Genomic DNA, 25,879 nt, shown 5'->3' with positions numbered 1-25,879 from the left:
AGATTCCCAAGCTGTTTTGGAGAATCATGGGGTATTGCAGTCCGACAATCTGCATCAATGTTGTATAACATACAGAGAGTCTCTATACACAATGCAGACTAGGGTGACACTGCAGACAGTTTCTTAGCAGAGCAGAGTTGTGATATATGGGCAGGCAGAGGGGTTACTACAGGTTGGGGCCGGGCTTTAAGGCAGTTTTCGACTGTTCTGTCCCCACATGAGGCGAATGAAGATGTGGCAGGTGGATAGGGGCTGGGAGAGGTCCTACCTTCGTTTCCTCAATGCAGGGCAGACAGGACCATGTTGCTCAGCGTCCGGAGAGATGATGCACATCAGGAATGGTGAAGTTCAGGCTTGTTTATTTGGAAGACTGGACATACAGCATGTGATGGAAATGCAGCACTTCTCCAGGAATACAGGTGTAACAAGCAGGATGGTACAGCAAGTGTGAGCAACTACTCATAAGTGAAGTTTGTGATAAGTGAGTGTGAGTATGTGTGGTCGAAAACTGATGCCTTCTGCTGCTCAGTCCAAGGGTGTCTCTCCCAGAGAAAATGGAGACTAATGATAAGTGAAAACAGGAAACAGTTACCCTGAACCAGGAAGTGAAGGCATGTACAGAATTAACTACAGGCTGTCATACAGAAAAAGGACAGCAGGTGGCAGCAAGCATTAAAAAGAATACAATCTATGAATGAACGGTATGATTATATCTGGATGAAACAGCACAGAACTTCTTAAATATCCATTCCTAACTTCCAATTACTTTGCCCATTTCCCAAAGCAGCAGGGAAACAGATTTACAAGTGACTCTCCAGTTCAGCATACACATTTTACTATAAATGCACAATGTACAGATATATTACCTAGGACCCCACTTATTGATCTTTCAGGAGTTATTCTATAGATTTCTGTAAAATGCCTCTCAGACTACTGTATGCACACAGTGCTATCATATGTCCCTCTCTTCTGGGCTATTTCGGGGGTGGAAGGATGGAAGTGTCTCAGACTACCCTATATATCCTCTGCTAGGGTAATTCGGACATACCCCTCCTACTGTTGGATTGACCAGATAAAACTAGAGTATGCATACAATAGTCTGAGAAGCTGGTGGTCATTTTACAGAATACGGAGGGGATTGAGAACCACATCAGAAACATTAAAGGTATTTCAATTATGCATTTTGTGAACAGGAGAGACAATTTAACCCAACTAACCTCCTACTCTTTGTTAATGATTAGAGATGAGCGAACAGTAAAATGTTCGAGGTTCGATATTCGTTTCGAGTAGCGCCTCAATATTCGACTACTCGAATCGAATATCGAACCCTATTATAGTCTATGGGGGGGAAAATGCTCGTTTCAGGGGTAGGCAACGTTCGATCAAATTATACTTACCAAGTCCACAAGTGAGGGTCGGGCTGGATCTTCCGTGCAGTCTTCTCCTTGCAACGTCCCCGCGGCGTCTTCCGGCTCTTCATTCACTCTGCCAGGCATCGGGTCTGGGCAGAGCCGACTGCGCATGCCCGCACTACAAGCGGACATGCGCAGTCGGCTCTGCCCAGGCCCGATGCCTAGCAGAGTGAATGAAGAGCCGGAAGACGCCGCGGGGAAGCTACACAGAGAAGACTTCTAAAGGTAGGAGAAGAACCAGCGTTGATTGGCCGACTGTATAGCATTCAGCTAATCAATGCTGGTTCTGCATCAAACTTTTACATTCGAACAGCGAGTGGTACTCGATCGAGTACGAGTATTTCGAATACCGTAGTATTCGATCGAATACCTACTCGATCGAATACTACTTGCTCATCTCTATTAATGATGTGCCCCTCAATAATATCTTAATATTTTGTTGATATACAATACATTTGGGAAAAAGAAATTAATTTTCCTAATGACACTTGGACCATAAGATAAAGATTGAACCTGTTTCACTTCACAATTTTGATGCATGCTGTTCAAACCTAAGGACCTCAAATCTTGGATACCTAGTACTATTGGCAAATTCCACTAACCACATGAAAATGACCAAACATATTTGTTAGAAATCCAACATTGTATCCAGCAAAAAAACACCTTCTTGTTTAAAACATAGCCTTTAATTCGAAATATCCAGGATAAAACAGACTAAATAACCGTATTTCAAAAATAGTACATGATGGCAGATGGAGAGAAAGACGTCTGGCTGACGCGTTTCGGAGCACTAAGGGGGCTCCTTACTCATAGTAAACATATTTGTTACCTACTTCTGCGAACAGGCCACCTAAGTCTTTTGTATTCAACATGGATGCAAACCAGTTATGCCAGCTACATGGATAGATATTGAGCTGTTCGTTCAGGACCCATCTTATATGTCCAGTTTTCTGGATCTTGTCTAATATTGGCTGCAGGGGACACATTGTTCTGTCTATCTAACAACACCAGTACATCTACACTCACCGGCCACTTTATTAGGTACACCTGTCCAACTGCTCGTTAACACTTAATTTCTAATCAGCCAATCACATGGCGGCAACTCAGTGCATTTAGGCATGTAGACATGGTCAAGACAATCTCCTGCAGTTCAAACCGAGCATCAGTATGGGGAAGAAAGGTGATTTGAGTGCCTTTGAACGTGGCATGGTTGTTGGTGCCAGAAGGGCTGGTCTGAGTATTTCAGAAACTGCTGATCTACTGGGATTTTCACGCACAACCATCTCTAGGGTTTACAGAGAATGGTCCGAAAAAGAAAAAACATCCAGTGAGCGGCAGTTCTGTGGGCGGAAATGCGTTGTTGATGCCAGAGGTCAGAAGAGAATGGCCAGACTGGTTCGAGCTGATAGAAAGGCAACAGTGACTCAAATAGCCACCCGTTACAACCAAGGTAGCCAGAAGAGCATCTCTGAACGCACAGTACGTCGAACTTTGAGGCAGATGGGCTACAGCAGCAGAAGACCACACCGGGTGCCACTCCTTTCAGCTAAGAACAGGAAACTGAGGCTACAATTTGCACAAGCTCATCGAAATTGGACAATTGAAGATTGGAAAAACGTTGCCTGGTCTGATGAGTCTCGATTTCTGCTGCGACATTCGGATGATAGGGTCAGAATTTGGCGTCAACAACATGAAAGCATGGATCCATCCTGCCTTGTATCAACGGTTCAGGCTGGTGGTGGTGGTGGTGGTGTCATGGTGTGGGGAATATTTTCTTGGCACTCTTTGGGCCCCTTGGTACCAATTGAGCATCGTTGCAACGCCAAAGCCTACCTGAGTATTGTTGCTGACCATGTCCATCCCTTTATGACCACAATGTACCCAACATCTGATGGCTACTTTCAGCAGGATAATGCGCCATGTCATAAAGCTGGAATCATCTCAAACTGGTTTCTTGAACATGACAATGAGTTCACTGTACTCCAATGGCCTCCACAGTCACCAGATCTCAATCCAATAGAGCATCTTTGGGATGTGGTGGAACGGGAGATTCGCATCATGGATGTGCAGCCGACAAATCTGCGGCAACTGTGTGATGCCATCATGTCAATATGGACCAAAATCTCTGAGGAATGCTTCCAGCACCTTGTTGAATCTATGCCACGAAGAATTGAGGCAGTTCTGAAGGCAAAAGGGGGTCCAACCCGTTACTAGCATGGTGTACCTAATAAAGTGGCCAGTGAGTGTATAATATATATATATATATATTTATAATAAAATATACCATACTGCATTTCATGAATGTTAACAACAAGCTACATCATGCTATTCCTTGGTAAGAATCTTATCCATCATCACAAATGGTACAGTAAACACAGCCACGATAAAGTCACTTTTCCTAAGTAACTACTTCAACTACTGACTCACTCGTAGGACAAGAAATTACATGACACAGACAGAGGCATCACGTTAGTAAAATATCTACACTTGCACGTTATCTTAATTAGCAATATAAAAGTATCACACACATACTGAATCCAATACAAGTCTGTGCTCCAGGTTATACCAGTTCATTATAGTAATTCTAATAGGCAGGCTGGTTCCGAATAAAGTACCAGAAATATGTGGCTTGAGTTGTGGGAAAATCCATTTCTCTTTAAGTATGGGATAACTATGTTCTTTAAAGATATATCCAGTTAGAATTATATTGTGGTTTGCTATATAAACCAGTGGGTGTAAACTGTATAAAACACTTGCGTGACATGTATCTGTGAAAACGATTGAGTCTAGATTGTGCGAATTGTTGATTCTTCCGTCGTCTTTATCCCACTTGCACTTACAATGAAAGACCAGTATACTATATATAGAAGCCAGGGGAACCCACAGGTCACCCTCATCACATTAAGGATAATTAGGCTTCTTTGATCTCTTTCCTGACTTCCTTTGATATTATTATTATTATTTATTTATATAGCACCATTAATTCCATGGTGCTTTACATTTGGGGGTTACATACAATACAAAAAATATACAGGTACATATATTAACAGTGATCGGCTGGCACAGTGGGGTAGAGGGCCCTGCCCGCGAGGGCTTACAATCTATGAGGGGAGGGGGTAGAGACAGAAGGAGAGGGGTAGACTGTGCAGATGGCAGTGCGGTGATAGTGTTATTGGAGGTTGTAGGCCTTCCTGAATAGGTGAGTCTTCAGGGCCTTCTTGAATCCTGTGATTGTGGGGGTCAGTCTTATGTGTCGTGGTAAGGAGTTCCAGAGTATGGGGGATGCACGGGAGAAGTCTTGGAGACGGTTGTGTGAGGAGCGGATAAGGGCAGAGCGGAGTAGGAGGTCGTTGGAGGATCTGAGGTTACGTGTGGGCAGGTAGCGGGAGATGAGGTCAGAGATATATGGAGGGGACAGGTTGTGGATGGCTTTGTATGTTAGCGTTAGTAGCTTGAACTTGATTCGCTGGGCAATGGGTAACCAGTGGAGGGACTTACAGAGGGCACAGCCGATGAGGATAGGGGGGTGAGGTGGATTAAGCGAGCAGCGCAGTTTAGGGTGGACTGGAGGGGGGCGAGGGTGTTAGCTGGGAGTCCATGCAGAAGGGCGTTGCAGTAGTCTAAGCGGGAGATTATGAGGGCCTGGACGAGCATCTTGGTAGTTTCTGGGGTGAGGAAGGGGCGAATTCGGTGGATGTTCTTGAGTTGGAGGCGGCAGGAGGTGTTGAAGGTTTGAATATGTGGCTTGAAGGATAAGTCGGAGTCCAGGGTTACCCCAAGGCATCGGGCCTGTGGGACAGGGGTAATTGTGGTTCCATTAACATTGATAGATGGGTCGGGTGGAGGGGCCATACAGGATGGGCTGAAGATGATAAACTCTATTTTACCCATGTTGAGTTTGAGAAAGCGGGAGGAGAGGAAGGAGGCTACGGCTGCTAGACAATCAGGAACTCTGGCCAGCAGGGAGGTAATGTCTGGTCCAGAGATGTATATTTGGGTGTCGTCGGCATAGCAATGGTACTGGAAACCATGAGATTCTATGAGTTGGCCCAGGCCAAGGGTGTAGATGGAGAACAGGAGGAGTCCTAGGATGGAGCCTTGGGGGACACCTACAGAGAGAGGGCGTGGTGAGGAGGTGGTGTGCGAGTGGGAGACGCTGAATTTGCGGTCGGTGAGGTAAGAGGAGATCCAAGAAAGGGCCAAGTCTGAGATACCAAGGGATGAGAGAATTTCTAACAGGAGGGAGTGGTCAACTGTGTCAAAGGCAGAGGAGAGGTCGAGGAGGAGGAGGACAGAGTAATGGCGCTTGGCTTTGGCGGTTAGCAGGTCATTAGTGACTTTTGTTAGGGCAGTTTCAGTGGAGTGCCGGGGTCTGAAGCCTGACTGAAGTCTGTCAAAGAGCAGGTTGGATGAGAAATAGGAGGAGAGATCTGAGTGGATGTGTTGCTCAAGAAGTTTTGAGGCGTACGGGAGCAGAGAGATGGGATGATAGTTGGCAGGAGAGGACGGGTCGAGGGATGGTTTCTTAAAGGGGTACTCCCACCTCTCATACTCATCAGTCTTCACTCTTGTAAAATCTTCTTTCTTCCTGGTTTCTTGCATCATTTGGTGGGCGGGGTTTCACATGCAACCTGACGTTTAGCCCCGCCCCCAAATTCGTGTGTAGCTCCGCCCACCCACATTGGACTATGAAGTACAGGCAGCAGCAACTCCATTCTGTGTTACATACAGAGACTGCCTGTCTCTGCCATAATGAACACAACTGAATTAGCCTGATAACTGGGAGAACAGAAGAAATGAAAGCAGCTCCTCTATCTGAGTGCAGGACCTAGGTCACATGGTGTAGACACAGGAATAGCTAGATACACAGGCTGGCTCCCTGCACTTAGCCCCTCCTCCCTCCCCCCTGAGAGCAGCAGATACATCATTTGACTCAGGAGCAGCTAGGTCAGGGCTGTGTCCACAAAAAATTGAATAAAGTAAGATAGTGGACAGACAAAGCAGTTTTGCTGAAGCAGTGTATTTAGGAAAAGTCTTACATCCACATTAACAAGCAGTATAGACAGGATCCTTGTGATGGGACAACCCCTTTAAGTATAGGAGTGACAGTGGCGTGTTTGAAGGCTGAGGGGAAGGATCCATTGGTTAGGGATAGATTGAAGAGATGGATTAGGGCTGGAGTGATAACTTCAGTGAGCTTGGGGATGAGATGTGATTGAATCGGGGCGAGCGCTCAGGAGGTGAGGTGGGATTTGGAGATTAGGGAGGAGAGTTTTTCATCAGTGATGGAGGAGAAACAGGTCAGGGATGGGGAGCAGCGAGTAGTTGGGTGGATGGATTGTCAGGGGAGTAGGGTGAGGCTGTCTCTGATGGTGTCAATTTTAGTTTTAAAGTAGGAGGCGAAGTCGTCAGCTGAGATAAGTGATGTTGGAGGGGGGGCTGGAGGACGAAGGAGGGAGTTGAAGGTGGAGAATAGTTGTTTGGGGTTGCGAGAGAGTGCGGATAAGAGTGTGGTGAAGTAGACCTGCTTGGCGGCGGTGAGTGCGTTCTTAAATGTGAGAACTGCCTCTTTGTACCTGAGGAAATCCTCCTGGGAGTGGCTTTTCTTCCAGAGGCGCTCTGCAACCCGCGAGGCACGTCTCAGTTTACCTGTGCCCTTTGGTGCACTGGATTGAGACAGCTGAAAAAGATTTATGGTACACACCATTCCACTGGCAGAAAGGAGAAAAATGACCTTTTAATGCTAAAAGGAGCAGCTGGTCAGCAGCATATAGTCAAGAAAGAATTGTGTAGGGAAGGGGGTAGAACAAAAGGGGGCACAATTACTGTGCGGGGGACACTGGCAAGGGAAGTCTTCATTGTGTTCTGGACCGAGATAGAAAATAAAAGGGCAATGTAAGTGCTGCTAAAAAGTATGGCTGGGACTCCACTGACCCGCTGACATTTGTGATGAGTATTATGGTTCTTAAAAGCCTACTTTGTACTTCATCTACATTATTTTCTTACGATTACCATTGTGATTTATATTAGTAATACAGTGTTCAGTGCTGAAAATAAACACACAAAACCAGCAAAAAACTAAAGCAATGAAGAGTAAGGTGAAAACAAAAAGTATGATAGGCAAATGTATTTTCTATAATGAGCTAGCCAGACACTACCACAGAATTGTAGTGAATGATACAGGAGGAACAGGCATTACTGATCACAGACCAGTAGATATAGAACTAATGTATGCATGATCTAGAAGGCACATATAAAGGCAAAGGAGATGGTTCCTGAAAACAAAAATACTGGATAAGCAAGTACCTGACAGTTAATGCAGACTCCGCCACCACTGTATTGTCCATGGATGTCAAGACTTGCTTGTCGATTGTCTACATCACTATCGTAATAGCAATCTGATGCATGTCCATGGCAATTGCACGCTGTCAGGGGTACAGGATATTCATTCATGACAGATAGAATTATTCTGAATATAAATTAGATGGTTATGTAGATAGATAGATAGATAGATAGATAGATAGATAGATAGATAGATAGATAGGAGATAGATAGATAGATAGATAGATAGATAGATAGATGACACGTGGCAAAGTTCTGAATAGTTTGTGTATCTGCACATGTTGCAAAATTTTACGTGACATTGATACGATAACTTGTTTGCAGTCCGATATCTTAACATAGTAAAAGCAATTGAAAAGGTCATGTCCTGCCGACCTGGTGACTAATAATTCTTTTTCATTTTATAGAATAAAACTCTAACCCAGACAACGTATTAAAGCTTTGCTGCATCTGTATATGGAATGGAATTTAGTTCTAGCAGATGATATCTGTGCTCAAACATGTTCAGAGCTACCAAGGACCAGAGAGGCTTTTCTGTTCTTATAGTGAAGCAACAAAACAACAAATCCTTTCTTTAACTCATGAAGTTACGCAGAGGTTAGTATTTTAGTCTTCAATCTATTCTATAAAGTTGGACAGTTAAACAAGGGTGATATTTAAGCTTGGAGAAGGATTTGGAGGATGCTTGTCCTAGATAATACATCGCAGTGAGGTCCTGCAGCTTGGAGATCTATCTTGGTGTGTAAAGAATAGGATTGCTGTAGCATGGGAATGAGGGATTATTCCTCTGATCAGTCTGATTATAGTGTCGCAGACTATAAGACTTAATCTTACTGAATCTTCATGCCTGAAGTATATACTGGCCAACTGATGTGCACCAAGGGGAAGCTGGCCTGTCCTGCCTTCCCTGGGGTTTCTGTGTTGTCTTTGCCAGGTTACTAGACTTGCCCAGTGGTGAGCTTATGTCCTGGCATCTGCACACACTTGAAAAGTTAGGAACCACCATGGAGGAAATGCTGGTGCTCTAAGAAATATACACCTGTAAAGTCTACTTTAAGACACCATTCTAAGGCTTGACCAATAAGGAGTTTTTGTCCTGTGATATAGGTAAGGATATTGGTGTAATGCACCTATCTAGACTTTTTGGTCACCTAAACATAAACACTACATATACGCTTACGGCAATCTATTCCCTACACCACTAAACTATATTACTAGCGATAACATTTCATAAACACTCACGTTCACATTGGTTGGCAGTGTCAACACTGGCTGGACGCCAAGGCTTCTGATTATAACCTGGGCAGCAGCGGTCACATATTTCCCCACATGTGTTATGTTGGCAGTTACACTGATACCTTGACAATGTCAGAAGTAAAGCAAGTCAATATCTGAACAGTATGTTTTATTTGAACACTGATTTATTGGACCAGTAACCACAAACCACTAGCTCCGGCTAAAAATATTGATTACCAATTCTACCGTTCAACCATTGCCTATACATGAATAAAACAAACAAATATATGTACATATAGAATTCTCCAAAACATTTTTGGAGCAATAAATCAGAACAGACTACTTTATGAATATGAAGGGTTACTTACAAGTTCTGATTCCCAAAACTCCGTACACTGCAAACGTTTGCATGACCGTGGCAAACACAGCGGCCGCCAATACTTATATCCTTTATACTGTAGTAGTACTAGGAAAAACAAATATATAGAAATATGTGGCTATTGTTTGAAAACACACAGGCATTAGGTAATACAAAGAGAATGTTAGGAGTATTTAGGTTCTTTAATTTCTATTTTTCTTACCTGGGGAGTTTTTGGCTGCGCAGTGTCTGGGGTGGCATCCTGGCTCTGCGGGGTTGTCCTGTCGTGGGTATTGGTGCACACCTTCTGACTTGCACGCGCACACTGCTGGTAGGCAGCTTTATTTCCTGGTTGATTAGTCTGTCCTCCCATTTGCACCTGGGAGGAGTGGTCTCTACTCTGTATTTAAACCCATGCCTCCCATGGTTCTGTGCTGAGTGTCGCTTTTACAGAGCTAGGCCTTAGCAGGAGGAGTAGGTGGTGTTCTGGGATAGAGGAAGTTCCGTGGTTGATTTTTGGGAGGTTTGGGTGAACGAGTTGGTTTGTGTGTTTTCCCTTCTGTGTTCACCAATCCTACCTCTGTGTATAATTGACTGTGTGAGTGAATTGCCTTATCCTTTGATTTCTACTCAGTTTCCCTGTGTTTGTTTCCTAGTGTATGGTTCCTTACCATTTTGGTTTGGGGGAATCCTTTCCCACATTTTTCCTGTGTGCTGCTTGTGTTGTTAGTCAGCGCACACCCTTGTCAGTCCCTGTCAGTAGCAGCTTCACTTGTTCGTTAGGGGTGACCCCCTTTAGTCTCCAGTCCCTAGAGGTCTTATAGGGCATTCCTTCTCCCACTTCCCTCTAGGCCTACGGTATCAGTGAGAGAGGAGCTGTCGGGGTCAGGCTTAGCCTGAGTACAGCCGACCCACACCCGTGAGGCAGGGACCGGGATAGCTAGTGGGAGTAGTGCAGGGCGAGATTCCCTACTGCTATCCCTTAGCCCCGTTGCAGCTACCTGGACTGACATAACAGTACGCTCAGCCGGTAAAAAAAAAAAAAAAAAAAAAAAAAAAAAAAAAAAAAAAAAGGTTCGTTTGCATTATGACAGACCTGAAACAGTTGTACCAGGCGGTGCAGCAGATTTCCACTGAGATGGAGGGGATCAAGCTACGAATGGATGCCATCCAAGCTTCTGGCGTATCTCAAGTACAGCAGTTGGCTCAACACACAGCCTCTCAGGTGGAGGGCATACAGAGGCAGGTGAGTAGCGCCCCTGTGGGTCGGCCTCTGGAGCCAAAAGTCAGCTTACCTGAACCCTTCCGAGGTAAGAGGTCAGATTTTTTCCGATTTCAAAAGGACTGTCTTTTGTATTTCCGGCTACGGCCGTTTTCCTCCGGTTCTGAGGTACAGAGAGTTGGGATTATTATTACTTTATTGAGAGATGATCCCCTCATCTGGGCACATTCGTTACCAGCCGACTCAGCTTGCTTACTAACTGTAGAGGCGTTTTTCTCCACAATGGGGTTACTGTATGACGACCCAGACAGGGTACGCACGGCTGAGTATAACCTACGACGTGTGGTGCAAGGGGATCACGCTATAGAGAAATATTGCACAGAGTTTCGTAGGTGGGCAGCAGAAGTACATTGGAATGACCCCGCTCTACTTAGTCAGTTTGAGACAGGGCTCTCGGACCAGGTTAAAGACCATCTAGTTTCTCACCCTGTTCCGGGAGATCTAGATGAGGCCATGCAGCTGGCAATTAGAGTTGGACGGCGCCTCCGGGAGCGTGGAGACAAGAGTCCTGGGGGGCTTAGCCCTCCTCAATTCTCTGTTTTTAGAGAGGACCCGGGGGACCAACCCATGCAGATTGGGGCCACTGTGCGAAGTGCAAGACCCAAGAGTGAAGGGTCCCGCACAGTACGCTGTTTTGTGTGTGGAGGGATGGGACATTTAGCAAGGGTATGCCCCTCCAGAGAATGGTTCGCCAAGGAGAGTAATAACCCCAGGTCTATTGAGGGTAAAGGGAGAAAACCTACTAAGGAGGGAGGTGTGCATATTTCCTGTACTCAGACTGCCGGGTTGACCCTTGAAGGATGGGTAAATGGGCAGAAGTGCCGGATTTTGGTTGATTGTGGTTCGGCAGTCAACCTTATTGACTCAGAGTTTTGTGAGCAATTAAGGGTGAGTCCTTTGGTCTTGGAGTCTCAGATACCGGTGTGGGCTATTGATAAGACCCCTCTACAGCAAGCTGTCATCTCCAAACAGGTGGAGGGTTTGGAGTTTATTGTGGGTGGCCACAGGGAAGAGATTAACTTGTTCTTATTGTCTAAGTTACCAGCACAAGTAGTGTTGGGGTGGCCCTGGCTGAAGCAGCATAACCCTATTATCAACTGGGAGACCGAGTCAGTAGTTTCTTGGGGGCAGGGGTGTAATGGTCGATGTCTGCCCATATCCGTTATGTCTTTGTCTATAGACAATTTGCCTCAAGAAATATGTGAGTTCAGGGAGGTCTTTGAGGAAAGGGCAGCCAAGACATTACCACCACATCGCACCTATGATTGCTCGATTAAATTTATACCTAATGCAGTGTTACCCAAGACAAGGTTGTACGATCTCACTATTCCGGAGAGGGAAGCACTCAAAGAGTATATTGAGGGGAGTCTAGAGGTGGGGCATATTCGCCCATCTAAGTCCCCAGTAGCAGTGGGGTTTTTCTTTGTAAAGAAGAAAGATGGAGGGTTGCGCCCTTGTTTGGATTTTAGGGAGATTAACAAAATCACGGTGCGGAATCCCTATCCCATTCCGTTGATCTCGGATCTATTCAGCCAGATTACGGGAGCCCGCTGGTTTAGTAAAATAGATTTACGTGGGGCGTATAACTTGCTGAGAATCAAGAAGGGAGATGAGTGGAAAACAGCGTTTAACACACCCCTAGGACACTTTGAGAATCTTGTGATGCCTTTCGGTCTAACCAATGCGCCTGCGTTTTTTCAGAATTTTATTAATGATGTACTAAGTGCCGTCATAGGGAGGGGGGTTGTGGTCTATCTGGACGATATACTCATTTACACCCCGGATTTGGAGACTCATTGGGAGAGAGTAAGAGAGGTTTTAGATCTCCTGAGGGTTAACCAATTAAGTGCTAAGCTGGAGAAATGTGTGTTCGCGGTCAATAAATTATGTTTCCTTGGCTATATCCTATCGGAAAAGGGGTTCGAGATGGACCCTGAGAAGGTCAGGGCAGTCTTGGAGTGGCCGCGACCCGAGAACCTAAAGGCGGTCCAACGGTTTTTGGGGTTCTCCAACTATTATCGCCAGTTTATCAAGGGATTTTCTGAGGTTGTGAAACCTATCTCAGACTTGACTAAGAAGGGGGCTGACTGTGCTAAGTGGTCGCCAGAGGCGCTAGCTGCGTTTGAAGAACTGAAGAAGTGATTCTCGTCCGCTCCCATTTTGAGACAGCTGGATGAGAGGTTGGCCTTCCGAGTGGAGGTGGATGCCTCCTCGGTGGGGGTGGGAGCAGTACTTTCTCAGGAGTTCGAGGAGGGTACGCATCCCTGTGCCTTCTTTTCTAAGAAATTCTCTGCCTCTGAACGGAATTATAACATCGGAGATAGGGAACTACTAGCAATAAAACTAGTGTTCGAACATTGGCGTCATTTCCTGGAGGGGGCCAGAAGGCCAGTCCAGGTATTTACTGACCACAAGAATTTGATTTATCTTGGGTCGGCAAAGAGATTAAATGCACGGCAGGCCAGATGGGCTCTATTTTTTGCGCGGTTCCATTTTAACGTGACTTATGTGCCGGGTTCAAAGAATGTTAAGGCTGATGCTTTATCCCGGTATATGTCGACTGAGGAGGAACGAGAGGCGCCTGCCAATATTCTTGGGGATGGAGTGGTGGTAGCAGTATTGGGCGCGAAATTGGAGAAGGCCTTGATCGAAGCGCAACACGCTGCACCTTCCAAGATACCTAGAAACAAGCTTTTTGTCCCAACTACTCTCCGACAAAGTCTCCTGAGGGAGTGTCATGAGTCGGTTCTTGCTGGTCACCCGGGGGTTTCAGAGACCATGAGATTGGTGTCTAGGAATTTTTGGTGGCCAGGGTGGAGTAAGGAGGTCTTGCAGTTTGTTCAAAATTGTTCGGTCTGTGCAAGAGCCAAGGCGTCGCATACCCGTCCCCACGGTCTTCTACATCCATTGGAACCTCCTAAGGCACCTTGGACTCATCTGTCTATGGATTTCATCACGGGCCTTCCGGTGTCTAAGGGTTTCACGGTCATTTGGGTAGTCGTTGACCGCTTCACGAAAATGTGCCATTTGATCCCGTTTTCCAGGCTGCCATGTGCCAAGACACTATCTGAGGCGTTTATTAAAGAGATTGTAAGGTTGCATGGTCTTCCTGAGGAGATCGTTTCGGACAGGGGACCGCAATTTGTGGCTAAATTCTGGCGGGCTTTTTGCAGCAGGTTGGGAGTTACACTGTCGTTTTCCTCCGGGTTTCACCCAGAGTCTAACGGACAAACAGAGAGGAAGAATCAGGATGTGGAACAGTTTTTGAGGTGTTTTGTTCGAGAGAACCAGAATAATTGGGCTGCCTTTCTCCCCCTGGCAGAATTTTCCCTAAACAACCATGATTCCAATGCCACAGGTACCACACCTTTTTTTTGCTCCGGTGGTAGACATCCTGTTTTCGGAGTATTTTCTTCCATTTCTTCCCCAGTTCCGGAGGAGGAGCTATTTTCTAAAAAGCTGCAAGGGGTATGGTCCCGTATCCGAGAGAATCTGGTGCGGGCGTCGCACCAGGCTAAGGTCCAGGCGGATCGGAAGAGAGGAGAGTTGCAGTTCTTCCCTGGTGAGATGGTTTGGTTGTCCACCAAGAATATCAGGTTGAAGGTTCCTAGCAAGAAGCTGGGTCCCAGATTTGTGGGTCCTTTTAAGATCATCAAGATGGTAAATGAAGTGGCGGCGCAGCTGCAACTACCTAAAAGGTGGAAGATAAACCGGGTCTTCCATGTCTCCTTGTTAAAGAAGGCCAAGAAGGGAACGTCTCCAGTTAAGGTTCCACCAGTTTCTGAGTCCGGGGAGTATGAGATATCCCGAGTTCTGGATAGCAAATATGTTCGGGGGAAGCTATGGTATCTGGTGGCATGGAAGGGATACGGTCCTGAGGATAATTCTTGGGTCCTGGAGTCGGATGTGTCAGCTCCCAGACTCGGGGAGAAATTCCACAAGGAGTTCCCGAAGAAGGATGCTCCTAGAGAATCCGGAGTCTTCTCCTTGAGGGGAGGATCCTGTTAGGAGTATTTAGGTTCTTTAATTTCTATTTTTCTTACCTGGGGAGTTTTTGGCTGCGCGGTGTCTGGGGTGGCATCCTGGCGCTGCGGGGTTGTCCTGTCGTGGGTATTGGTGCACACCTTCTGACTTGCACGCGCACACTGCTGGTAGGCAGCTTTATCTCCTGGTTGATTAGTCTGTCCTCCCATTTGCACCTGGGAGGAGTGGTCTCTACTCTGTATTTAAACCCATGCCTCCCATGGTTCTGTGCTGAGTGTCGCTTTTACAGAGCTAGGCCTTAGCAGGAGGAGTAGGTGGTGTTCTGGGATAGAGGAAGTTCCGTGGTTGATTTTTGGGAGGTTTGGGTGAACGAGTTGGTTTGTGTGTTTTCCCTTCTGTGTTCACCAATCCTACCTCTGTGTATAATTGACTGTGTGAGTGAATTGCCTTATCCTTTGATTTCTACTCAGTTTCCCTGTGTTTGTTTCCTAGTGTATGGTTCCTTCCCATATTGGTTTGGGGGAATCCTTTCCCACATTTTTCCTGTGTGCTGCTTGTGTTGTTAGTCAGCGCACACCCTTGTCAGTCCCTGTCAGTAGCAGCTTCACTTGTTCGTTAGGGGTGACCCCCTTTAGTCTCCAGTCCCTACAGGTCTTATAGGGCATTCCTTCTCCCACTTCCCTCTAGGCCTACGGTATCAGTGAGAGAGGAGCTGTCGGGGTCAGGCTTAGCCTGAGTACAGCCGACCCACACCCGTGAGGCAGGGACCGGGATAGCTAGTGGGAGTAGTGCAGGGCGAGATTCCCTACTGCTATCCCTTAGCCCCGTTGCAGCTACCTGGACTGACATAACAGAGAAACATAAAATGCAGTACAATGCAAACTGAGAGTTTGTGAATTTTGTAAAGGTTTATACCTCCGCACCCCAAAAACGTTATGTGCGAACTAATTTCCATGCCAAACATGTTGTACTATTAGATTTTATATTTCATTGGCTGTGTTGTCTGCATGTCATATGTATACCCAGGCAATGCATACAGCAGATCTGCCACTCTAAAAGGTTTTGTCATTAAAGGATTTAGGAATAAGTGTAAGATCACAGGGGAAGGGGAGGATCAAGCACATGGACCCCAAAGTTCCCCTGCATCCTCCAAGTGAATGCTTGCCAGAATGGCGCTCCTTACACCTCTATGGGGCTTCCAGGGATTTGCAGTCCCGAATAAGTGTCATTAATAGCAAAAAACCCCTTTAAACTGTATTTCTATTCTTTTTTTTGATGCCTATTACTTTATGATAGACCAAAATATCTGATAGATGGAGGGGGGGCACTGGCACTAAGCAACTGCTACTATACAGTGTATGAAACTGGAAACCGAGGGCTCTGTACACTGTGTAGTGATTATGTGACTTTACTGTCGCTCAGCTCCCACTGATGTGAATGGTCCCATGTTGGGTTACCTTTATGCTTTTACTTACTTTGATTAGTTTTAGTTAATTTTTTACCAGTGATTTTTCAAGTTTACCAGTTTTTAACCTGATACACCCCCCTTATGCATCAGATGCCTATAAACTCACCTATCTCTGTGTACAGATGAGTAAACTCCTCCAGGTATCATCTGCCACGTTTAATGAGCTAACCACAGATTGCAGCAGGCAGTGGCTGAAAAGGGAACCTGAATACTGACTGAGATCGAGCTTCCAATTTTCTATAAAAAATAGTATTTACTGAGCACGGATCTTATGTTTTCATTCTGCTGGACTGCTGACAACCTGCTGCATCCAGAAATAACATTATTTTACTCTACAATTTACAACCCCTTTATTAGGCCTCTAAGGATCATTTGTATAGGAAAAGCTACAGCTACAATGTTACATCCCCATGTATTACACAGCTGAATGGGGAAACCAGCACTGGATCCACACAATTACTATCCAGGAGGCCTAAAAGGGGTTGTCCAGCTCATTTTTTTGTCAGCTAATAATACTGCCAAGGAGACCTTAAACAAAATGAACTAGTATTCAGCTCTCCCTGGGCCCCGGTATAGCTTGTCTGTATACAGGTCCCCAGCTGATATCACCCGTTTGCACTAGGGGACTGTTGCAGCTAATCACAGTCCTCAATGATCACAAATGGCATGTGACTTCTGTGACGTACCATATGTGAAGAGGTGATTGGCTGTCACGATCACCAGTCACATATAGACCATGACCTGTATACAGATTAATAGAGCTGCCAGTGCTAGAAACGGAGGCCTCGGGAACGATGAGTTCTGGTTTGTTACATGTATAGTCCCCTCGGCAGCAGAATAACATAATCAAATTTTGAGTCGGACATTCCCTTTAAAAGCTGGAGAAATCTCATAAAGTAGACAGACTGGATTAAGACTACTAGAACTCAGAGTATGAGCCCAGATAGATAGGCTATAGTCACCTGTACTGAACAGCGTTTTCCACTTGAATCAATGTCTCTGTAGCTGAGTCAAGGCCAAGAATGGCTACAAAAGGAATGGAAAATATATGGAAAATACTTATACTTCTACCTTCTGCTCAATCCATTCCTGGTTTTGACTTTGCAGCAAAATTTGCAACAATGAAAGCTGCATTTCTGCAACACGGGGACTTAGCCTTATACTTTGACAAAAACAGTGATATCTTGGCAGCTCAAGAACCGATTCACTTGGGGAAAACACTGTATTAAAGCATTAGATCCACAAGACAACATAACCGCAGACTTTTCAATCGTACTTACCCTCCGTGTTACTGTTTGATCTTTTTCTGCTTTAGATATTAAATGACCAAGGAGAGTGTTTGTCCTGAGAAAACGTAGCCGTATGTTTGTAGCCTTTGTAAAATCTCTTAGTACAGGAGAATCCATAAAATGCTTAGCACCGGGCCGTCCACTGACCAACCGCACTACAACCTGGAATGAGGAAAAATATCACAGAAAGCACCAACTGAAAATGGGGTCTGTCTTGTTTGTGTTAAAGAGGTAAAAATAATTTTTACTATTTGTTTAACCAAATATTTCACCTAGTATTATGGCACTGTAGAAAATCCAAGTACTTCGGAAAACACTTTATAAAAACCTTTTCATAGGATTTTGAGTTAACAATACAGGATATTGTGGACCCTCATCTAATAACCAGAGAAATGCTACAGAGAGCACTGGAGTACCTGGTACCTCTATGTAGTATATAGATGTACAATGATCTCATGGGGAACTGTGTATGGACAAGTCCACACAATATGTCTCCACTGCTGCATTTTAATGGTAATTCAGTAGTGACCTTTTCAGAAATGTGCAGTAAATAAACCTCTAAGGTTGAGGTCACATGGTGCAGCTTTTCTTGTTACAGATTTTGGTGTGTTTTTTTGAGCCAAAGCAAGGGGTGCATTTAACAAAAGGGAGAAGTATAAGTGTTTCCTTTATATATCCCATTTCTTTTTACCCCTCTCTTAGCCTTGGCTCAAAGACTGCAGAAAAATCTGCAGCAAAAAAAAGCAGCTTTTCTGCAACATATGGCCTCAATCTAAAGAGGGGTAGTATCTGGGGGTCTTTAATGCCTTTTGGTAAAGCCACAGCATAAACTGACTTCTAGTAAAACCTGGCATTTAGTTAAAGCATGGGAATGAGATTTGGTAAATTCTCTTCCACTATGCTAGTATGGTACAATGCATATCATTGCGGACTCCCCAGTACGGAATACCAATGTATATGTGAACGAGGCCTAAGCCTTGAAGTACTTTTTGCTGTCCATAAAAAATGCCCAACACAAATCCACAAAATACTATCATGTGAAATAAGAGGGAAAATGGATCTAAGCAGTTCTTAAAACCCTCTGTCTGTGTGCAGAGGACATGTTTCATATATAGGCTATTGCACCTACAATACTACAGACTACACTTGGCAGAAACACCAAGTTTATCAGTTTGTACATCACTAGTATTCCTGCTAATGCAGCATGCATAGTAAGGCCCAACTGGCAATGTCAGGACTCACATTTGATCTCACTCCATGTGCTTATCATATTACATACCATTACAATAAAATGACTTTCCTTCTGATCTAGCAGCAAGCACGGGAAGGTAATCATGTTCTTACATAGCTATCTAACATAGAGGAGCGGTTCCCAGGTTTTGGCAGGTCTACTGAAGTGCCATAGAATCTATTTATTTTACTTGGAAGAAGATAGACATGAGCAGATGTTCTATTTTCCAGATATTTCCTGCGCCCACATCTGCTTCTTTATCCATTATCTAAATACAAAATTTAAAGAAAGTTCTGAGCAATTAACTTGTCCCTGGCATTGCACTTGAGGAGGGGGCTCTGATGGGGGACTTTCTTTATGTTACCCTGTTGTAATCTTAAAAAGTCTGAAGTTTTACTCATTATTGATAATGAAGCTCAAGGGGATTAGATGTCATCTAGGCAATACTACTACTCGTGCACAAGGAAGTGCTACGGCAGCCATACATATTAAATGCCCATCATGCGACTGTTTGACTGATGATGGGACCATTCGGATGAACAATATCACCATCAACAATAACAACTACACTGTCTGATCAAGGGTGCAGTTTAGTTGTTAAAAAAATAACAGCCGCAAGTCTACACAAACGGACTGGTGATCATCAAAAAGCAATCAATCATGCCGAACACTGGTATTTTTGATATTTTTGGCCCTCAACTGTCCAAACTGCTTCCGCCAGCTGCAAACTATTATCTTAAATGTAAGATTTTCAAATGTTCATTGGCCAAAATGGAAGAATTGGCCAACAAAAATCTATTGCCCATGACTGATCTTTGAAACTGGAGAAAAGAAGTTAATGCCGTGATCCATCACATATTGGAGAGCACCAACTGAAACTGGGGTCTGTTATAATGGTAAATACAATTTTTAAATTTTTTTCACTAAATAATTCACCTACTATAATGGCACTGTAGAAAATCCAAGTACTGTACCTCTGTATGCTTTAAACACCATGTAGTGTTTTACTGTGAGATTCATACAATACATATTATTTGTGGCATACTCTAGTGTACTGTGGTCCTGTAGACAACATATTGCACTACATAGAATAATCCAGCCTTCATAGTAAAGAACCATTGAGGAGACCAGGTAACGCTGTATACAGTTCACAGTTATTAATCACATCAAGTACAGAGTGATGACCCATCTTCTTAATACACATACCTCTCCATTTTCAAGTGGAACAATCCGGGAATACTCTGTTGTACAGATGACAACATCATCTCTAGTAATGGGCTGCTTTGTGTCCTTTCCAAAATGAAATAAGCAGTCTTGTTTAGAATCTGGAATTGAAGTACAATAGAAATTATAAAATGCTGTCTGTAAATTAGATGGAGTCATAATCTGTTGATGGTTTCCCATATAGACCTTATCCCTTGGAGGCGAGAAGTGAACATGGTGGGTGGAACCAATTATTTGCGAACATTACAGTGACAACTTAAGCAGAACCCTCCATTGACTGATCGCCCAGCTGACTTATTGGTCTGTACTTTATCTGAATCATCTTCTTACATTAAAGGGGTTTCCTGGCTAAATATATTATATGTCCTAAAGATAGATCAAATATGACATATTATATCAAATACATCAGAGTCTGAAACCAGCCAATCAATTCATTAGCTGTTCTCAGTATCTAATACAAAGAGAATAGAGCAGGAAGCAGACAGGTCTGTACTCTGTCTAGTGGCTGAACTTAGAGCCAATTTATAGTATCAGTTCTGCCACTACACAGAGAACAGAGCTGTCTGCTATCTGCTCAATTCTCTGTGTATCAACAGCCGATATCGGGTATCAGACTCCCACCAACCTGGTATAGAGGACCTAGCCTTAGGATAGGCCTTAAATATTTTTAGCCCAGAAAATTCCTTTAATGTAAGTAGATAATTCAGATTTAGATTCTTAAATATGGATTTGTTCACTCATTGGCTTCAAATCAAATGTGCATTTCCAGAGCAGAAATTTGAGCAGAAATCTGATAAGTCTGTAAGGCTTCGTTTACAAGGCTTCATTCACATAGAGCTTTTATTGCATAGAATTGTCATAGATAGCTAGCTTATTTTTGCTATAGAGAAACATCATGACTTATTTTCATGCTGATTCCACTTTGTAAAGCCCATTGGAATGAATGGAAGGTAGAATAAAAAAACTAGTGTGTTTGGCAAAAAATGTGGCAAAAAAACACCATCAGATTTTTTTTTTAACCTCCCACTTATTTCAATGGGCTTTGTAAGGTGGAATCAGCCTGAAGATAGATCATGGTGTTTTTCTTTTCCCTCTAGCTGAAAAAAACAAAACAAAACAGCAAGAGGGGCCATACGATGGCTCAGTGGTTAGCACTGCAGCCTTGCAGCGCTGGGTCCTGGTGTTCAAATCCTGCCAAGGCAGAAAAACCATCTGCAAGGAGTTTGTATGTTCTCCCGTGTTTGCATGGATTTCCATCCCATATTCCAAAAAGACATACTGATAGGGAAAAAAAAAATACATTGTGATCTCTATGTGGAGCTCACAATCTACATAAAAAAAACAAAACTGAAAGACATACAATCTGCATAACTTCTATGGATATTAATGTGAGACGGGGTGTTTTTTTTAAAGATGGATTATGAGGCTGATACCGCAAGCAAAAATCTTAGTGTGAATTTACCCAAACTGCTTTGCTCACAAGCTATAGCAGGATGATCTGATCATGAAATGTGTATTGCGTATGCCTGCTCCTTTGCAGATGGCAGATACTGATGGAAAAAGTATAGGGAATGGCGGATTCTAATATACCCCATTCTTTGACGAGAAATACTACTGCTAGAGGTGTCTGGCAGCGACTTGTTCACCTCTCCCTATTGAAACAAGTAAACTTTATAGTGGAGTCAGGGAGAATTTCTCGCTCTCTAGAGGGAACATTAGGTGTCAGAGGTGTGACCTACTCCAAGTGCAAACAGGATTAAAGCTTGATCCTTTTCACAAACTATAATAGTCTTGTCACTAACAAGCCTTTCACGCATTTAGCCCTTCCTACTCTTTGATCCAAATAAGGTTTCTGCTGTCACGATAAAACATTAGACCTGCCTCTGAGTGAATAATGAATAGAAGAAAAAATGCTGGCAATAGAATATTGAATAGATGAAGATTTTACCTGCATTCCTCATACACAAGGGACAGAAATTACCAGCGCAAAGTGTAGGAGAGCTCCGAGCCCTACAAAGGCAACGTGCCAAGAAATTCCTCCTGGATTACTAGACTAGAAGGTTCACCACCTGCACATCACATCTGCCTATTCTAAAGTCAACAGTCACATCTAAGCATATATATATATATATATATATATATATATATATATATATATATATTGTAATGGCTCTTGCATATTACTTTCTCATACATGTATGTAACAGAGTCACATCACATCGTGTAAATTTGTTTCTGTGCTATGTGGCCGGCACAACAGGACTGATACTCGCCTTACCAATCTCCGCAACTCCCATTACCTTATTTCCGGACCCCTGCTGGTCATGTTTCTTGGTCTCGACACACAGTAAATATCTGCTCAGCCAGTCATTGGATCACTGGCCAGTGAATGACTGAGCGGTCAGAAACCAGCTGCACCTAAGAGGTGTTGCAATGGGAGCAACAGGGGAGCACTGAAGGAAGTTTTACTGTAAAAGTTTTTTAACACTTTTTTATTTTATTATTTTTTTAATGTCATGAGCAGAACAATTCCTTTTAATAACAGAGACATAGAAATGAAATGATAGTTACTTACTAGCAAAATATTGCCAAGGCATATAGGTGCTTCCAAAGTCAACTGATCGTTCAAGCACCCACAGATCAGGCCGCGGAGAGTTTGCAAATTTGATGAGGACATACGCGACATGGAAAACCTAGAGACACAACCATAAAGACGATCATGAGAAGTGGCAACAGTTAACACATTATATAGTAGATAATATATCATCATACCATGCAGTAGGACACTTATGAGCATGGAAAAATTAAAGGAGTTGTCCCACAACTAAATATTCATTATTGTGTTAGATAATATAAGAGAACACTTTATTACTAGAGATGAGCGAACACTAAAATGTTCGAGGTTCGAAATTCGATTCGAACAGCCGCTCAATGTTCGTGTGTTCGAATGGGTTTCGAACCCCATTATAGTCTATGGGGAACAGATACTCGTTAAGGGGGAAACCCAAATCCGTGTCTGGAGGGTCACCAAGTCCACTATGACACCCCAGGAAATGATGCCAACACCTCTGGAATGACACTGGGACAGCAGGGGAAGCATGTCTGGGGGCATCTAACACACCAAAGACCCTCTATTACCCCAACATCACAGCCTAACAACTACACACTTTACACACTCAATACCACCTCTCTGACAGTAGGAAAACACCTTGAAACATGTGTATTTGGCACTTGCAGTGAGGAGAGCTTGTCACCAGCAGTGAATTTGGCCCTTGTAGTAAGTTGAGGTTGGCACCAACATTTGTTTTGAAAATCAGGGTGAATTGAGCCTCTAACCAGCAGAGTTTGGGCAAATTCATGGTGGAGGGAGCCTCTAAACACCCCAGTTTGGGCAAATTCATGGTGGAGGGAGCCTCTAACCAGCCCAGTTTGGGCAAATTCATGGTGGAGGGAGCCTCTAAAAAACCCAGTTTGGACCAATTCATGGTGGAGGGAGCCTCTAAACAGCCCAGTTTGGACCAATTAATGGTGGAGGGAGCCTCTAACCAGCCCAGTTTGGACCAATTCATGGTGGAGGGAGCCTCTAACCAGCCCAGTTTGGGCAAATTCATGGTGGAGGGAGCCTCTAAAAAACCCAGCTTGGACCAATTCATGGTGGAGGGAGCCTCTAACCAGCCCAGTTTGGGCAAATTCATGGTGGAGGGAGCCTCTAAACAGCCCAGTTTGGACCAATTCATGGTGGAGGGAGCCTCTAAAAAACCCAGTTTGGACCAATTCATGGTGGAGGGAGCCTCTAAACAGCCCAGTTTGGGCAAATTCATGGTGGAGGGAGCCTCTAAACAGCCAAGTTTTGGGAAATTCATGGTGGAGGGAGCCTCTAACCAGCCCAGTTTGGACCAATTCATGGTGGAGGGAGCCTCTAACCAGCCCAGTTTGGGCAAATTCATGGTGGAGGGAGCCTCTAAACAGCCCAGTTTGGACCAATTAATGGTGGAGGGAGCCTCTAACCAGCCCAGTTTGGACCAATTCATGGTGGAGGGAGCCTCTAACCAGCCCAGTTTGGGCAAATTTATGGTGGAGGGAGCCTCTAAACAGCCCAGTTTGGGCAAATTCATGGTGGAGGGAGCCTCTAAACAGCCCAGTTTGGACCAATTCATGGTGGAGGGAGCCTCTAAAAAACCCAGTTTGGACCAATTCATGGTGGAGGGAGCCTCTAAACAGCCCAGTTTGGGCAAATTCATGGTGGAGGGAGCCTCTAACCAGCCCAGTTTGGACCAATTAATGGTGGAGGGAGCCTCTAAACAGCCAAGTTTTGGGAAATTCATGGTGGAGGGAGCCCCTAAAAACCCCAGTTTGGACCAATTCATGGTGGAGGGAGCCTCTAAAAAACCCAGTTTGGACCAATTCATGGTAGAGGGAGCCTCTAACCAGCCCAGTTTGGACCAATTCATGGTGGAGGGAGCCTCTAAAAACCCCAGTTTGGACCAATTCATGGTGGAGGGAGCCTCTAAACAGCCAAGTTTGGACCAATTCATGGTGGAGGGAGCCTCTAAAAAACCCAGTTTGGACCAATTCATGGTGGAGGGAGCCTCTAAACAGCCCAGTTTGGGCAAATTCATGGTGGAGGGAGCCTCTAACCAGCCCAGTTTGGACCAATTCATGGTGGAGGGAGCCTCTAACCAGCCCAGTTTGGGCAAATTCATGGTGGAGGGAGCCTCTAAAAAACCCAGCTTGGACCAATTCATGGTGGAGGGAGCCTCTAACCAGCCCAGTTTGGGCAAATTCATGGTGGAGGGAGCCTCTAAACAGCCCAGTTTGGGCAAATTCATGGTGGAGGGAGCCTCTAAACAGCCCAGTTTGGACCAATTCATGGTGGAGGGAGCCTCTAAAAAACCCAGTTTGGACCAATTCATGGTGGAGGGAGCCTCTAAACAGCCAAGTTTTGGGAAATTCATGGTGGAGGGAGCCCCTAAAAACCCCAGTTTGGACCAATTCATGGTGGAGGGAGCCTCTAAACAGCCCAGTTTGGGCAAATTCATGGTGGAGGGAGCCTCTAAAAAACCCAGTTTGGACCAATTCATGGTGGAGGGAGCCTCTAACCAGCCCAGTTTGGACCAATTAATGGTGGAGGGAGCCTCTAAACAGCCAAGTTTTGGGAAATTCATGGTGGAGGGAGCCTCTAACCAGCCCAGTTTGGACCAATTCATGGTGGAGGGAGCCTCTAACCAGCCCAGTTTGGGCAAATTCATGGTGGAGGGAGCCTCTAAACAGCCCAGTTTGGACCAATTAATGGTGGAGGGAGCCTCTAACCAGCCCAGTTTGGACCAATTCATGGTGGAGGGAGCCTCTAACCAGCCCAGTTTGGGCAAATTCATGGTGGAGGGAGCCTCTAAACAGCCCAGTTTGGACCAATTCATGGTGGAGGGAGCCTCTAAAAAACCCAGTTTGGACCAATTCATGGTGGAGGGAGCCTCTAAACAGCCCAGTTTGGGCAAATTCATGGTGGAGGGAGCCTCTAACCAGCCCAGTTTGGACCAATTAATGGTGGAGGGAGCCTCTAACCAGCCCAGTTTGGGCAAATTCATGGTGGAGGGAGCCTCTAACCAGCCCAGTTTGGACCAATTAATGGTGGAGGGAGCCTCTAAACAGCCAAGTTTTGGGAAATTCATGGTGGAGGGAGCCCCTAAAAACCCCAGTTTGGACCAATTCATGGTGGAGGGAGCCTCTAAACAGCCCAGTTTGGGCAAATTCATGGTGGAGGGAGCCTCTAAAAAACCCAGTTTGGACCAATTCATGGTGGAGGGAGCCTCTAACCAGCCCAGTTTGGACCAATTAATGGTGGAGGGAGCCTCTAAACAGCCAAGTTTGGACCAATTCATGGTGGAGGGAGCCTCTAAAAAACCCAGTTTGGACCAATTCATGGTGGAGGGAGCCTCTAACCAGCCCAGTTTGGACCAATTAATGGTGGAGGGAGCCGCTAAACAGCCCAGTTTGGACCAATTCATGGTGGAGGGAGCCTCTAACCAGCAGAGTTGGTGGAAATCAGGGTGGAG

At 44.8% G+C, this 25,879-nt stretch overlaps 1 protein-coding gene across 2 annotated transcripts in view; it reads right to left on the bottom strand.

Annotated features, from left to right (window-relative positions):
* LAMA3 (laminin subunit alpha 3) overlaps positions 1-25,879 on the bottom strand; it is a 166,430-nt gene that overhangs the window by 98,781 nt on the left and 41,770 nt on the right. For both annotated transcript variants that reach the window (XM_075270593.1, XM_075270594.1), the window contains exons 3-8: positions 22,402-22,519; positions 19,809-19,927; positions 17,363-17,533; positions 9,359-9,456; positions 8,997-9,112; positions 7,719-7,837 (exon numbers count right to left, since the gene is read on the bottom strand). In XM_075270593.1, coding sequence (XP_075126694.1) covers positions 7,719-7,837; positions 8,997-9,112; positions 9,359-9,456; positions 17,363-17,533; positions 19,809-19,927; positions 22,402-22,519 — 741 coding nt within the window. The remainder of the gene's footprint in view (positions 1-7,718; positions 7,838-8,996; positions 9,113-9,358; positions 9,457-17,362; positions 17,534-19,808; positions 19,928-22,401; positions 22,520-25,879) is intronic.

The sequence above is a fragment of the Leptodactylus fuscus genome, chromosome 4 (genome assembly GCF_031893055.1).
Source record: "Leptodactylus fuscus isolate aLepFus1 chromosome 4, aLepFus1.hap2, whole genome shotgun sequence".
In the NCBI taxonomy this organism is placed as follows: Eukaryota; Metazoa; Chordata; class Amphibia; order Anura; family Leptodactylidae; genus Leptodactylus; species Leptodactylus fuscus.
The sequence above is the reverse complement of the archived record's forward strand: the minus strand, read 5'-3'. Positions and strand labels throughout refer to the sequence as shown.